General features: G+C 38.2%; 1 protein-coding gene across 2 annotated transcripts in view; it reads right to left on the bottom strand.

Moving 5' to 3' along the window:
- Positions 1 to 11790, bottom strand: part of PRKACB (protein kinase cAMP-activated catalytic subunit beta) — a 148184-nt gene extending 136394 nt beyond the window's left edge. Inside the window, exon 1 of one of the 2 annotated variants that reach the window (XM_059925246.1) lies at positions 11488 to 11790. In XM_059925246.1, the coding sequence (XP_059781229.1) occupies positions 11488 to 11533 (46 nt within the window). In that variant the 5' untranslated portion in view covers positions 11534 to 11790. The remainder of the gene's footprint in view (positions 1 to 11487) is intronic. The other variant, XM_059925253.1, reaches the window with a different exon arrangement.
- Between the last annotated feature and the right edge of the window lie 477 nt (positions 11791 to 12267).

Below are 12267 nucleotides of genomic sequence, written 5' to 3'. Positions count from 1 at the left end.
TGTACAGTAAGTCATAGGCTAGTTTACTTTAGTAGGTGAGAGATGAAAAAGAAAATGTAGTCAAAAAGCAAAACAGACAGTTAAAGAAAAAGGGGTGCACATTGTTAAAACAAATGAGAAGACAGGTTGAATATAAAAAAAGAATACACAATTGCATAAGGTTCCTGGGAAAGCAAGAGAGGATGGGATCCAGAGTAATGGTAGAGGGATTGGCCTTGCAGAGAAAGATGTGTGATGTGGTGGGTTTTTAAAATATGTCAAAAATTCTTTGAAATCCTTCCATCAAAGGGTGGAATCTAATACACCTTCTTCAAATATGGACTCACCTCAGTGACTCACTTCTAATGAACAGAATGCAGAAGAAGTGACATTGCTTGACTTCTAAGGCTAGGTCATAAAAGGGGATACAGCTTCCACCTGGCTCTTCTCCCTCTCCCTTGGAACTCAACCACCATGTTATAAGAAAGCCCAAGCCACATTTAAAGGCCACCTGTAGATATTCCAGCTGAAAATCCCAGCTAAGGTTCCAACCACCTACAGCCAGCACAACAAGGAGACATGTGAATGAGCAAGTCTTTAAGCGATTCTAGGCCCCAACCTTTGAGCTGAGCTAGTTGTTGTCAAACAGAGATGAGATGTCCTTGTGGAACTCCACCCAAAGTGCACTTTCCTAAGCAAAATAAATGTTGTCATTGCTTTAAGCCACTAAATGAGAGATGTGATTTAACAATAGATAAATGGAATAGACAACTCCTCTATTATAACAGAATAACAAGATAAAGTTAAAATATAGGATATCTGGATGTTTGATATAAGAAGTTGAAGGGGTTCTTGTCTGATACCTTTTATTTTCTTTGTGAAATACGAGGCAAGATCATTGCTTAGAATGAGAGACATAATGGGGATTTCATAAGTGTAAAGAAGAGAAATAGAAATCGTAATGAATGGGAAACAGAGTTAATCAGAGAAATGCGGAACAACTGTCAAGTCATGTTGACAGCCCATTTGAGGTTGAATTTATAGTGCCCCTTCCATGTGGCTTTCTCCAGCAGTGCTTAGCTCCTGGCTGAAAGCACTAAGAAAGCGGAAGTTAAGTTTATCAACTGGACTTCTATAAGGAAGAATGTGATAAAAAGAGAAAAGTGCAAAGGATTTCAGGGACCACGTAATCTAAACTGGTTAAGAAAAAATGAAGAAGCAAGAGGTTCTAATGAAGAATGATCATAATGGGAATATTTAAAAAGCAAACAATAAGGAGAGGACATTGTAATGAGAGAATGACATGCCTACAATAGTGATTCTTGTGCAGTTAATGAGTATGACAAGGTTGCTGGTGAGACTGGCTATCTGAACTGAAGTGAAGAGAAGGGGATAAGGATAATGTGGTCAGGGAATTGAGATGCAATGGTAATGGATGAGTCATCACGTAGAAGTTAAAGCCATCAAGGATGAATACAGGGCTTACAGTATAGAGAAACTTTGTGACCCAAAGTTTTTGATGAATGAAAGTAAGTGAGCCAGCAATTGGTAAATGACAGCAACATAGACGAGGAACATGGTGATACAGCTGAATGGTATAGGTCTTGTCTTGGTCTGTTTGGGCTGCTATAACAAGATACCATAGACTGGGTGGCCTATAAATAAAAGAAATTTATTTCTCATAGTTTTGAAGGCTGGAAATTCAAGATCTGGTGCCGGCAGATTTGGTGTCTGGTACCAGCCCACTTCCTCATTGGCAGCCGTATTCTCACTGTTAACCTCACAACGGAGCGGGCAAGGGAGCTCTCTCAGCCTTTTTTATAATCCCATTCATGAGGCTCTGCCCTCATGACATAACCACCTCCCAAAGATCCCACCTTCAAATATCATCAACTTGGGAGTCAGGATTGAACATATGAATCTGGGGGATACACAAACATTCAGGCCTCAAATGAGGAGGGTTTTTTTTAAGAGGTTGGGAGCATAACAGTTTTTCCTAACCTAATGTCTTCCTAACTGAAGCCTGAGACCAATCTCTCCCTACCAATTAAAAGTGATATAATTTTGACATACAAATGTCGAATAAACTACTATGTGCTAATAAGAAGAGAGGGAAAGAGGTACCCTCTTATCAAATAAATCAACTACTAGGCCCAAACAGTCAATATATTACAGAGAAAGTACCTGCTAACTGGGGAGGGGGGAGGGTAAACATTTCTAAAAGAAGCTTGAGTTTTTTTATCCATTTAATTATCCATAGTTTCAGCTTCCACTATGAGCTGGGAACTGTGTTTGGGGGATATCTACCTAAACAGGGTAGATATTGTCTCTGCCCTTACATATCACAATGTGTAGTAGGAGAAACAGCTGAGAAATCAATGTTAGTATAAGTGCTAGAGCTACAGATGTAACATCTCCAAAATGGACTCAAAACCAATTTCTATTTCAGTCAGTTACAGTCTATTTCCCAAGATGATCTCAGAAATTCTATACTTATTCCTATATAAACTCCTATGTTGTATTTTCACCCTAGTATCAATCTCAGGCACCTGTGTATCATTGTACATTTTTATCATAAATATCTGAATGTGTCTGTCTCCCAGCTTAAGGATAGGAACTAAGTCTTACATTTATTCTCATATTTGCATTTATGGACTAGCACAATGCCTGGTACAAGGTAGGCACTTACTAAGTACTGATTGAGAATAACTAACTAAAGGATTGAATGAATGACAAACAAATGACTATTCTGTCTCTGCGTCATTCTATCAGTTGAACTATAGCTTATTTAGTAACCTCAAGACTACAGCCTAAAGAGGGATTCATATTCTTCCCCAGTTTAACCTTTCATGGCTTCTATACATCTAGGGAGCTGAGCTAGGACAGGATCCTAGCTGAGCTAGGATTGGAGGAGCTAAATTAGCAGAACCGGCTCTTAGAAAAGAAGCTAAGTAATATCTGTATAAACACTTTCTTTCAATTTTGTGGCTCACATACCACAACGGTGTGCTGATGCTATATGGTCTTCTACTTGAATAAGTGGAAATTGAATACTCATTAAGTAGAACCTTAAAATAATGAGATCTCAAGACAGTATCTTTAATTTTCTGAGTCAAAGTCCAGATGGAGAATACAGATTTGCCAAGGACTCATAGGTTTAGATTCAACAGTTGTTTTACTAGAAAACAAAAATTTCAGAAGTCATTGAAAAGTTAACATTATATGAATAGTAGGCAACAGGGAATACAACCTTAAACCACAGCCATAAAGCCTGGGACTTTATACCTGTAACAGCAAATCAGCTAAAGATATGGCATTTACATTGGATTTTATAAGGCAGCCCTAATGTCAAATGTGCTACTGAATTATCCTTCATTGTGAACTGTCAATTAGTTCATTTCTCTCTTTAAACGAGTCCCTTTTTTTTTTTCTGGCCACGCCACGCAGTATGTGGGATCTTAGTTCCCTGACCAGGGATCAAACCCGTGCTCCCTGCAGTGGAAGCGCAGAGTCTTAACCACTGGACCACCGGGGAAGTCCCAAGTAGTCCCAAATTTGATTCAGAAAATTATCCACATAGATACAGAACATTACTGAATCTAACTTATATTATAACCAAAAAGTGAAAAACCAAATTGTTACTACAGGAAATACTCTATAATATACTTCCTACAAAATTCTCATGATTATGCATTTACTTATCTAAAGCTTCCACTAGACTATGAGCTACACGAAGACAACTCTGTATCTCCTACACGCCCACCCCCAGAAATTAAAAAAAATGAATAGATGAATTATAATGGATTGAAATATAAAAATTTAAGCTATACCTCCATCTTTATTTAAGCAAGTTAAGTTATACCTCTATATCTATTTAAGCAACTTTTAAGCTATACCTCCATATCAGGGGAAATAATTTGGTATTTGCATTATGGTAGTAAACCTCAATATTAGCAAGAAAGAGGTCTACTAATACTGATGAGTCTTTTTGAAGCTGTAAGGGGCTGAAAGTGTTACAAAACCTATAAAAAGAGTAAAAAAGCATCAACACTTTCCAGCAGTTTTTAAGTTGATAAAAATACTAGCTGAATTTGTAAGCACAAATGTTTTTACCTTTAAACTAATCAGTTAAATATATTTATTCTCTAAGCCAAGTTTACGAAGGTTTCACTGTACTTCCTTTTATTTGCTCTACAACTAGCTTTTATAAGTTTTGAGGAATAGCCCATGAGTTGTAGTGTTTTAAATTTAGGTGAACAATCCCAGATTTTCTCTGTCTATACTATTTGGTTTATACACTTCAATCGTGTAGCCCTAATCTTTCTAGAATGAAGAGTTCTGGGTTTTGTTTTTTTGTTTTAAGTTTATCCTCATACAATAGACCTTCAATTCTCTTACTCCTATTAGCTGCCCTGATCTTAACTTTCTCCAGTTCTGCTATAAACAAAACATCATAACTACACATAATATGTTAAGGATTTTACACTAAGAGTAGACTGTTTTATGTTTTGTTTCTAATACACTCCCTTGATGACCAACATTTAAATGGTCCCTTTACCTACAGCAGAACATGAAAATATCTTCAAAGATCAATACAGTGATTCCAAAATTTGTTTCTTAGGCCAAAACTCAGAGGCTATCGTTCTTTAAGTACAGATCAAAAAGTTCCCCTAAATAAATTACCTTGTATTTGCTCACACTGAGGATCATTTGCCATTTCTCTACACACATAATTCTGTAAGACTCTTCTATAATTTATTCCCGTCTTGCTACTTTTAAAATATACCTTCTTTCTTTTAATAAATATATGAGAATCATTGAATTATAAAGCTGGAAAAGGCCACAGCCTCTTTATCAAATTCATCCTTCTCAATTTTATAGTACAGCTTGGCGGTATTAAAACACTTGTCTAAAGCAAACTAATGGAAAGAATTAGAAAACAGAATTTAGATTTTTCTTATTCTAAGTTCATATTCTTACTATTAAGTCACACTTTAACTTTTTAATATCAATTTTAAAGAACACTAAGGGAAGAATATTGATATTTACTTAGTACAATATATGTTGGTACTATATTTTACATGTTTTTTCCACTATTCCACATGACTCTACAAAACTCAACAGCTTATAGGATGCTTACTTTAATCATAAAAGTAACATTTTATCTGACTTTAAATTATTTTGTTTCTTTAAAAGTTATGCTGTTCTCATCAGTGCTTTGGCTTTTACTTTTTTCAAAACAAAGAAGCTAAACTTTTAGTGGCTATAGTTCTTAATTTATAGAAGTCATGTCAGATGTCATATATAGTTTTATAGCTTCTAAACAGCTGGCTTTAAAAGGGGAGCAAAATGAGGGTGAAATTTGGAAAAGATCCTTTGACCATCCAAGGTCATTCTTTCCCCCACAGCTGGGAGAATTATAGACAATCCACACATAAAACAACCAATCAGAAATCATTTTTCAGAAATGCCATAAGCACCCTGAGTTCAATATGCACCCCCAAATCTGTTCCTCCCCTTATATCCATTTCCTAACTCCATTACTGGCATAACAACCCAGCCACCAAGACAGAGAAGCTAAACACTTGGGAGTTATTCCCAATTCCTCCTTTTCTTCATTCCCAACATGCAATCAGTACAGTACAGTCTGCTTATTTTTAGTTTCCAAATTTCTCACATTTCAGATCATTCCTGTATCCCTACCTCTACCACCTTGATTCAGACCCTCAAAGTCCCTCACTTGAGAGAGGGAGTCTTCTAATTGATCTTCCTGCCTCCAAACACTTCACTTGTTCCATGGTGACATCTTCACATTACCACCAAAGTAATCTCTCTAAAACCCAAATTTTATCATATCTTTCTCTTATTTCACAGTAGCTCCCTAATGTCCACGGGATAAAATTCAAACTCTTTTCATGGTCTCTGTCCATTTCTTCAGTCTCATCTTTCATTGTACAATCTCCCCTCTTCCCTACCACGAACCCCATCCTCTATCATTTAGTCATAATGGACAACTTACTTTCTTCCCTGAATATGTCATGCTGTTTCACCCCTCTGTATCTTTACTCACTCTGTGTGCTCTCTCTACTCAGAACATACTTCCTCCTGTGATCCTGCTGTTGAACATTTACGATTTTCAATGTTCAACTCAGGGCTCACCTCCTCTTTGCAGTCTTTTTTGAACTTCACCTCCCCCCACCTCTGTGGAAATGACCATACTTTCTATTGGTTCCCCCAGTGAACTTTTACAAAAGCATTTGTAACAGTTTTTTGTTGTTGTTGTTTTTCATTAAGTTGTTGACATGTCTTTCCCCCCCTTCTGAAACACAGGTACTCTGGAGCAGATACTGTATCCTATTCAACCTTTATTCCCATAGACTTGCATAAAGTCTGTCACATATTAGGAACTCAATATGTAGAATGAATGAATGAACAAATGAACAAAGAAAAGAACAATACAGGGACTCTTGAGGAATATTTTTTAAATTAAGATAAAATACTCAAAATAATATGGTACTGACCTAGGTATATTTACCTCCTATAAGTTCCACATTTTCCTATTTAACATAGTTTTTTCTGTTAAAAACCTAAGATTTATTCCCTTGAGGAAATGTGGACACATATGTCTACTAACATTTATTATCACATAGATATATAGACAATTTTATAAATTAAACTAATTATTTATTTTATTAATTTAATGGAATATCAAAATGACTTATGGTCAACTCCTTACTATCTGAAAGAATCTTAATAGCTATGCTGGCTTACCTAGTATCTTTTCATCTGCTGCTTCTGCCACTCAGCCATGGCTTACTTTTCTAAACTGGCTTTCATGCCTCTAATTATCCTGCTGCTGGCAATAAAAAGCAACAATCTGTTTATATCCTAAGTAGAGGACACTGACCAGGAGAATGGGAAAAATGGTTCCTGAACAGGAGGGTAATTTTACACAGTAGATGATCTGCACAAAATGAATCACAGAATCATGGAACTGTATGAGATAATATGTATTTATCATCCAAATAGTGTGGCTGTTTATTTTGACTTTTTTTTCTTTATTTTTTAACCTAAGGAAGACTACTCCAAAATTCTTCTGTCAGTCTATTAAAATAGAATAAATATCTGTTGCTGATTTTCTTTTAAAAAAAATATAATTGAAAAGTTTAAAGATATGAGATCACTTAACTTGTTCCTAATCAACATTTAAATCTATAAAAATTTTCAATAAAAATGTATTCACTGGGATTCAGTATTAAAAACTAATAAATTCTAATTGTAGTAGAGTCCAATAAGGAAATTAACTTTGTACCTAACTTTACAGATTATACACAAATTACTAAGCTATAATAACCTGTTCACTAGGTTTATAAATGCTTATTCAGAGGAAATACTGAAGAAATAAGTTAATTTCTAATATGAGAAAAGACAAATACAGCATTTTGTTCATCTATACAAACTTGTGAGGATCCACAAATTACCAAGATGATGGAAAGATGGGTTGGCGTTTTTATTACATGTAAAGACAGCTATGCTCTAAACGTGTGCTGTCCAATATACCAAACACTAACTGCCACATGTAGGTTAAAAATTCAGTTTCTCAGTTGCCCAGGTTACATTTCAAGTGCTCAATAGCTGCATGTAGCTAGTGGCTACCACATGAGACAATATAGATAGAAACATTTCCATCACAGCAGCAAGTCTGATTGGGTAGTGCTATTGTAAACCATGGTAAAATGCAAATTTCCAAATATTTTTAAAATGGCAATATAAGTTCAAAAGTAACTTTTCAATTGGCTATTTCACAGAAAGGGAAAGTATACATTTACAAATGAGAAAAAAAGAATTAAACACAAATATTAATGAAGGCTTTAAGTATACAAAATTAATTTTCTATGGCTTAATTTGAAATTATACCATATTGAATCTGAAAAGACTTTCAAGGTAATTTAATCCTTCATCCTCAATTTACAGAAATTGAATCTAGAAGACAGTACAAGGAAAAATAAACTCTTTCATTTAAGATATCTACTATATCCAAATAAAGACACTATTGAAAACCACCAAAATTGTCTATAATAATAAACTGATTAAAATGAAGTAAAAGCTATTCTGTGTATCTTAGAATCAGATTTTCCATTGGATGCAGAGGCTGTTTGCACAGTGGTTAGGATTTCAGGTTCCGGGGTTAACCTGCCTAAGTTCAAACACTACTCCTTGACTTACTAACTGTGCAACCTTAGACAAGTCATTTAAGCTCTCTGAGCCTCCTTTTTCTCATCTATAAAATGGAGAAATAACTAAACTATATCATACAGTTGAAAAGATTAAGTGAAATTATGCATGCAAAGTACTTAGAGAAACTGGCACATAGTAAGCCTTTAAAAAAATGCTAGTTTTTATGAAACTTGCATTTTGGTTGAAACTAGTCTACTGGTGACTTTCTTTAACTTCCATTCACCTTCAAAATTTCTTAAGACAGAGAGACTCTGGAAGACATTCAAAAATCATTATATGAACACTGGCTTACAGGTGGCTCTACCACTTGCAGTCATGGGAGAATCTGCATCCAAATCTCTACCAACACTTTACCCATAGGTCTCAACACCTTGGCGCTAAGAGTGTAACATAAAGCCCCCAAGCAACATGTGGTGGGGGGTAGAGGAAATCTAATATTTGTTTGTTTGTTTTTTAATGAAATAAACAAACAAAAAAACCCCTCCTAGGCTAAAATAGGTGGCATCTGTTTTTATGTTGGGGACTGTGAGTAAAGTAAAAAGTGGGAGACAGGATAAGTAAAACAATTTTGAATGACAAGTTTAAAATTTCTCAGAGAATTGTATGCTCACTTATTTTTCTAAAATTTATACTTCTGCATATTAGCTGAAGTTTAAATAACTACAGTCAGATTTTGAGACACATATTTTTTACTAGAGTAATTTTTTAAAAATACACAGAACAGGTATGTAAAAGTAACAGTTGCTCTTTCATTAAGTTTTAAGACATATCAATACAATTTCCTAGTTCACTACAGTAGAATAATAGGTACCCAACTTAATGTGATCTCCAGAAACTGTGGAGATGAAAATGAAATCTCCCCGGCTTTCAAGTCTTACCCCAGAAAATGTTTTATTCTAAGTGTAGGGGGATAGATTTCAATAGAGTACAACATAAGCACCAGATGGTCAAAGCTAACTAAGACCGTTCTCAAATATTTTTATGCCCAGCTTCATTCTTCTGGAATATTTTTAGAACTAAGCTCCAGAGTCACCTGTATGAGGCATGGGCCAAACCTCAAATCCTAACTGGCCTGATATTTTTATATCATCATTTCAAATCAAACATTTTCCTATTGGTAGTTTTCAGGCACTTTGGCTTTGAAATGGAATGATTACACAGGCTGATCTCTAGAATCACTTATATTTCTATAAGTTTATGCTTTTATGTATCAGCTGAAGTTTAAATAACTACATTCAAATTTTGAAAGGCATATATTTTCAAAAGTAATTTTTAAAAACTATACAGAACAGTTAGGTATATAATGGTAAAAGTTGTTCTTTCATTAAGTTTTAAGATATATTGATAAGATTTCTTTGTTCACCACAATAGAACAGCAGCAACATGCACCTGATAACATTGCTCCAAATGAAATTACAAACTGATCAACATGTGACACTTGCAATGATTGTCCCAATGAGACATAGCTTGCTATTTTCTTTTATCACTTCACAACATTTATTCAAACTACTATAATGACCTTCAATTTCCATAAATAAACTTATATAAAAAGCTGGCTAACATACTTAAGAACTAGGCTATCACTAACAGTTAAAGCTTAGGAAACAATTTATTCACAGGAATCATTTCAAGATATTTTGATAAACATCTAAAGTTTCCTTTCGTTTCCTGTAAACATTCCAAGATTATCCCATAGCTACAAGCTTCAAATTAATATGTCTAGGGGAGAATTAGTTTGGTAACTTAAAAATGGAAATATATAGATCACAAAAGAGTCTACTATCACTGTTAAAAATATAAACACTGTACAGGCCAGCACTTGTTAATAAAAATCACTGATATGATTCCATTACCAAGCACACTCTTTGTAATACAATTAGCACATGTTTTACCTTTAGCTTTAAATTAAAAAGGAAAATGATGAAAGGCACAAGTAATTCTTTACTTTCCGCATTTTTAATACTTTTTGTACAGTTAGTTACTACATTTGTGCAATTAAAGAAAAAAAAAAACACTAAAATTCTACCTCTATATTGGCTTTTTAAAATCTCTGTATCACATATTAAAGACATTAAACTTTTCTGGAGTTCCTGAAAATTAACACCACAACTTTACTGGTGAAACACAAACCACATAATCTGATCTAACTATTCACATTAAACAAAATGAATGACTAGATCTTTCCCAATCGATTCTGCTTTACTGATACCGAAAAAAGCTATTTCCTTCATGCTAAATTATGAAATTAACCTAAAACATAGTAAAAACATAGAAGCATTAAAAGATACTATTTACACAAACTGGAATAAATTCATCAGGCATTCCCTCAAGTGCTGAGATGTCATTTACTCCCGGTCACACAATGAATACTATTTGTTTTCTGTTCATCCTGAATTATCAAATCTGAGTTGAACCTGGCAAAGGCAAAAACCATCCAGATTGACTGACGGATTGATTGATAGATAAATAAATAAATAAAACCATATAGCCATACAGAAATTCATGACTCTTTACTGTTTGGTGTAAAGTGTAGAGTGCCTGCACTTTCAGCTCTCAGAAGAAATCCACCATATTCTGGAAGCACTTCAATTCAGAGTGACCTTTAAGTTTTACAGACATTGTAGCAAATTCTTTCATGTCTCAAGAAAAGGCAAACCTGCCTTGCTTTTTTTCTCTAGTGGGAAAAGTTTTTGTTTACTCTTATTATATTTTCCACTCCTAATCTGAAGAGATGGAGGCTCTCTAAAACGTAGTTGCCCACTTAGGATTAACCTCACCTGCGGAGGACCAGACCCGCAGCCCCTCACCTGATGATAAGATTGGGATGGACCCAAGTGATGGAGGAAAAAGAGCCAACTCTGCTCACAACACTACCTGTGGCTCCCAAAGAGGGGGCCCGCGTTTTGGGGGGGTGGGGAGCGAGGGCTGGGATGGTCCAAGAGACTTCTTTATCCGGACCATATTTGGGGAAGTATCTAAGCATAGGAGACCCCCCCCCCCGCCCCGCGCTCTAGTGAAAGACGGAATTGCGGGGACCGCTCTCCTCCCTTGCCCTCTCCATCCGGCCCTCGGCGCTCAGCCCTCTCGCCGGAGCTGGGGGGAGGGGGTGGAAGAGGAAGGCAGCGGGTCCCCAGGGTCCCCTCGAGTGGCTCCCGGCGGCCGCTGCGAGGCCTGGACCGTGTCAGCGGCCTCCGGGCTCCGACCCGGAGGGGCGCTCGGTGCCCCGTTCCGGCCCGCCCGGCGGGCCCCCAGACCCAGCCCTTGACTCACCGCTCTCCACCTCGCTGCCTTTCTTGGCGGTCGCCGCGTTCCCCATGACTGAGACGATGAAAGGAAGGGGTCGGAGAGGGGAAGGGGAGCCGGGGGCGTCCCCGCCGCTCCACAGGCTGAGGCAACTCCTGCTTCTGCACCGGTCAGAGCGGTCAGTGCTCTCGGCGCTGGCGCCCGGAGTGCGGGCGGGAAGACTGGGCCGGTTCTGAGGCCAAGGCTTCAGCAAACTCCTCAGCCCCGGCGGCAGCAGCGATAGCAGCGGCAGCAACGGTGGCGGCGGCGGCGGCTCCGGCGGGCAGACACTCCCCCTTCCCCCGCCCCGCCCCCCCTGCGCGCCCCCCGGCAGCCGCGCGCCGGGGCCCCGACCCTGTCCCTCTTCACCAGCGGGCGCGCGCGCCGGAAGTGACGTGCCGGCCGGGTACAACGGCGGCGGGCTGAGGGGGGCCGAGCCGAGGGCAGCGGACTCGGGTAACCCCGGCTGGCACCTCAGCGGCCCACCGAGCCGGGACGTGGTGGCCCGGACTTGCTCTCGGATGCCCATCCTCGAGATGTGGGAGGCGGCGTGGGGACCGTTAGCTTTGAGGAACCCGTCGTCTCTCAGCCTGGCGTCCCCCACGCCCTGGAGATCGCACGCGAAGGGAGCCCCCTGGTTCGCGCCACTGGGCTTTGCGGACTGGTCGGTATCAGCCGCGGGAACAAGCTCGTCCCTAATCCTGATCGTGATTCCGAGCCTGTCTTTGCCTCACAGATCCGCGTGTTCACCGAGCCCACCACGTTGTC

This window comes from Balaenoptera ricei, chromosome 1, assembly GCF_028023285.1.
Source record: "Balaenoptera ricei isolate mBalRic1 chromosome 1, mBalRic1.hap2, whole genome shotgun sequence".
Lineage (NCBI taxonomy): Eukaryota > Metazoa > Chordata > Mammalia > Artiodactyla > Balaenopteridae > Balaenoptera > Balaenoptera ricei.
Note: the sequence above shows the minus strand (reverse complement) of the source record. Positions and strands in the feature narration are given on the sequence as shown.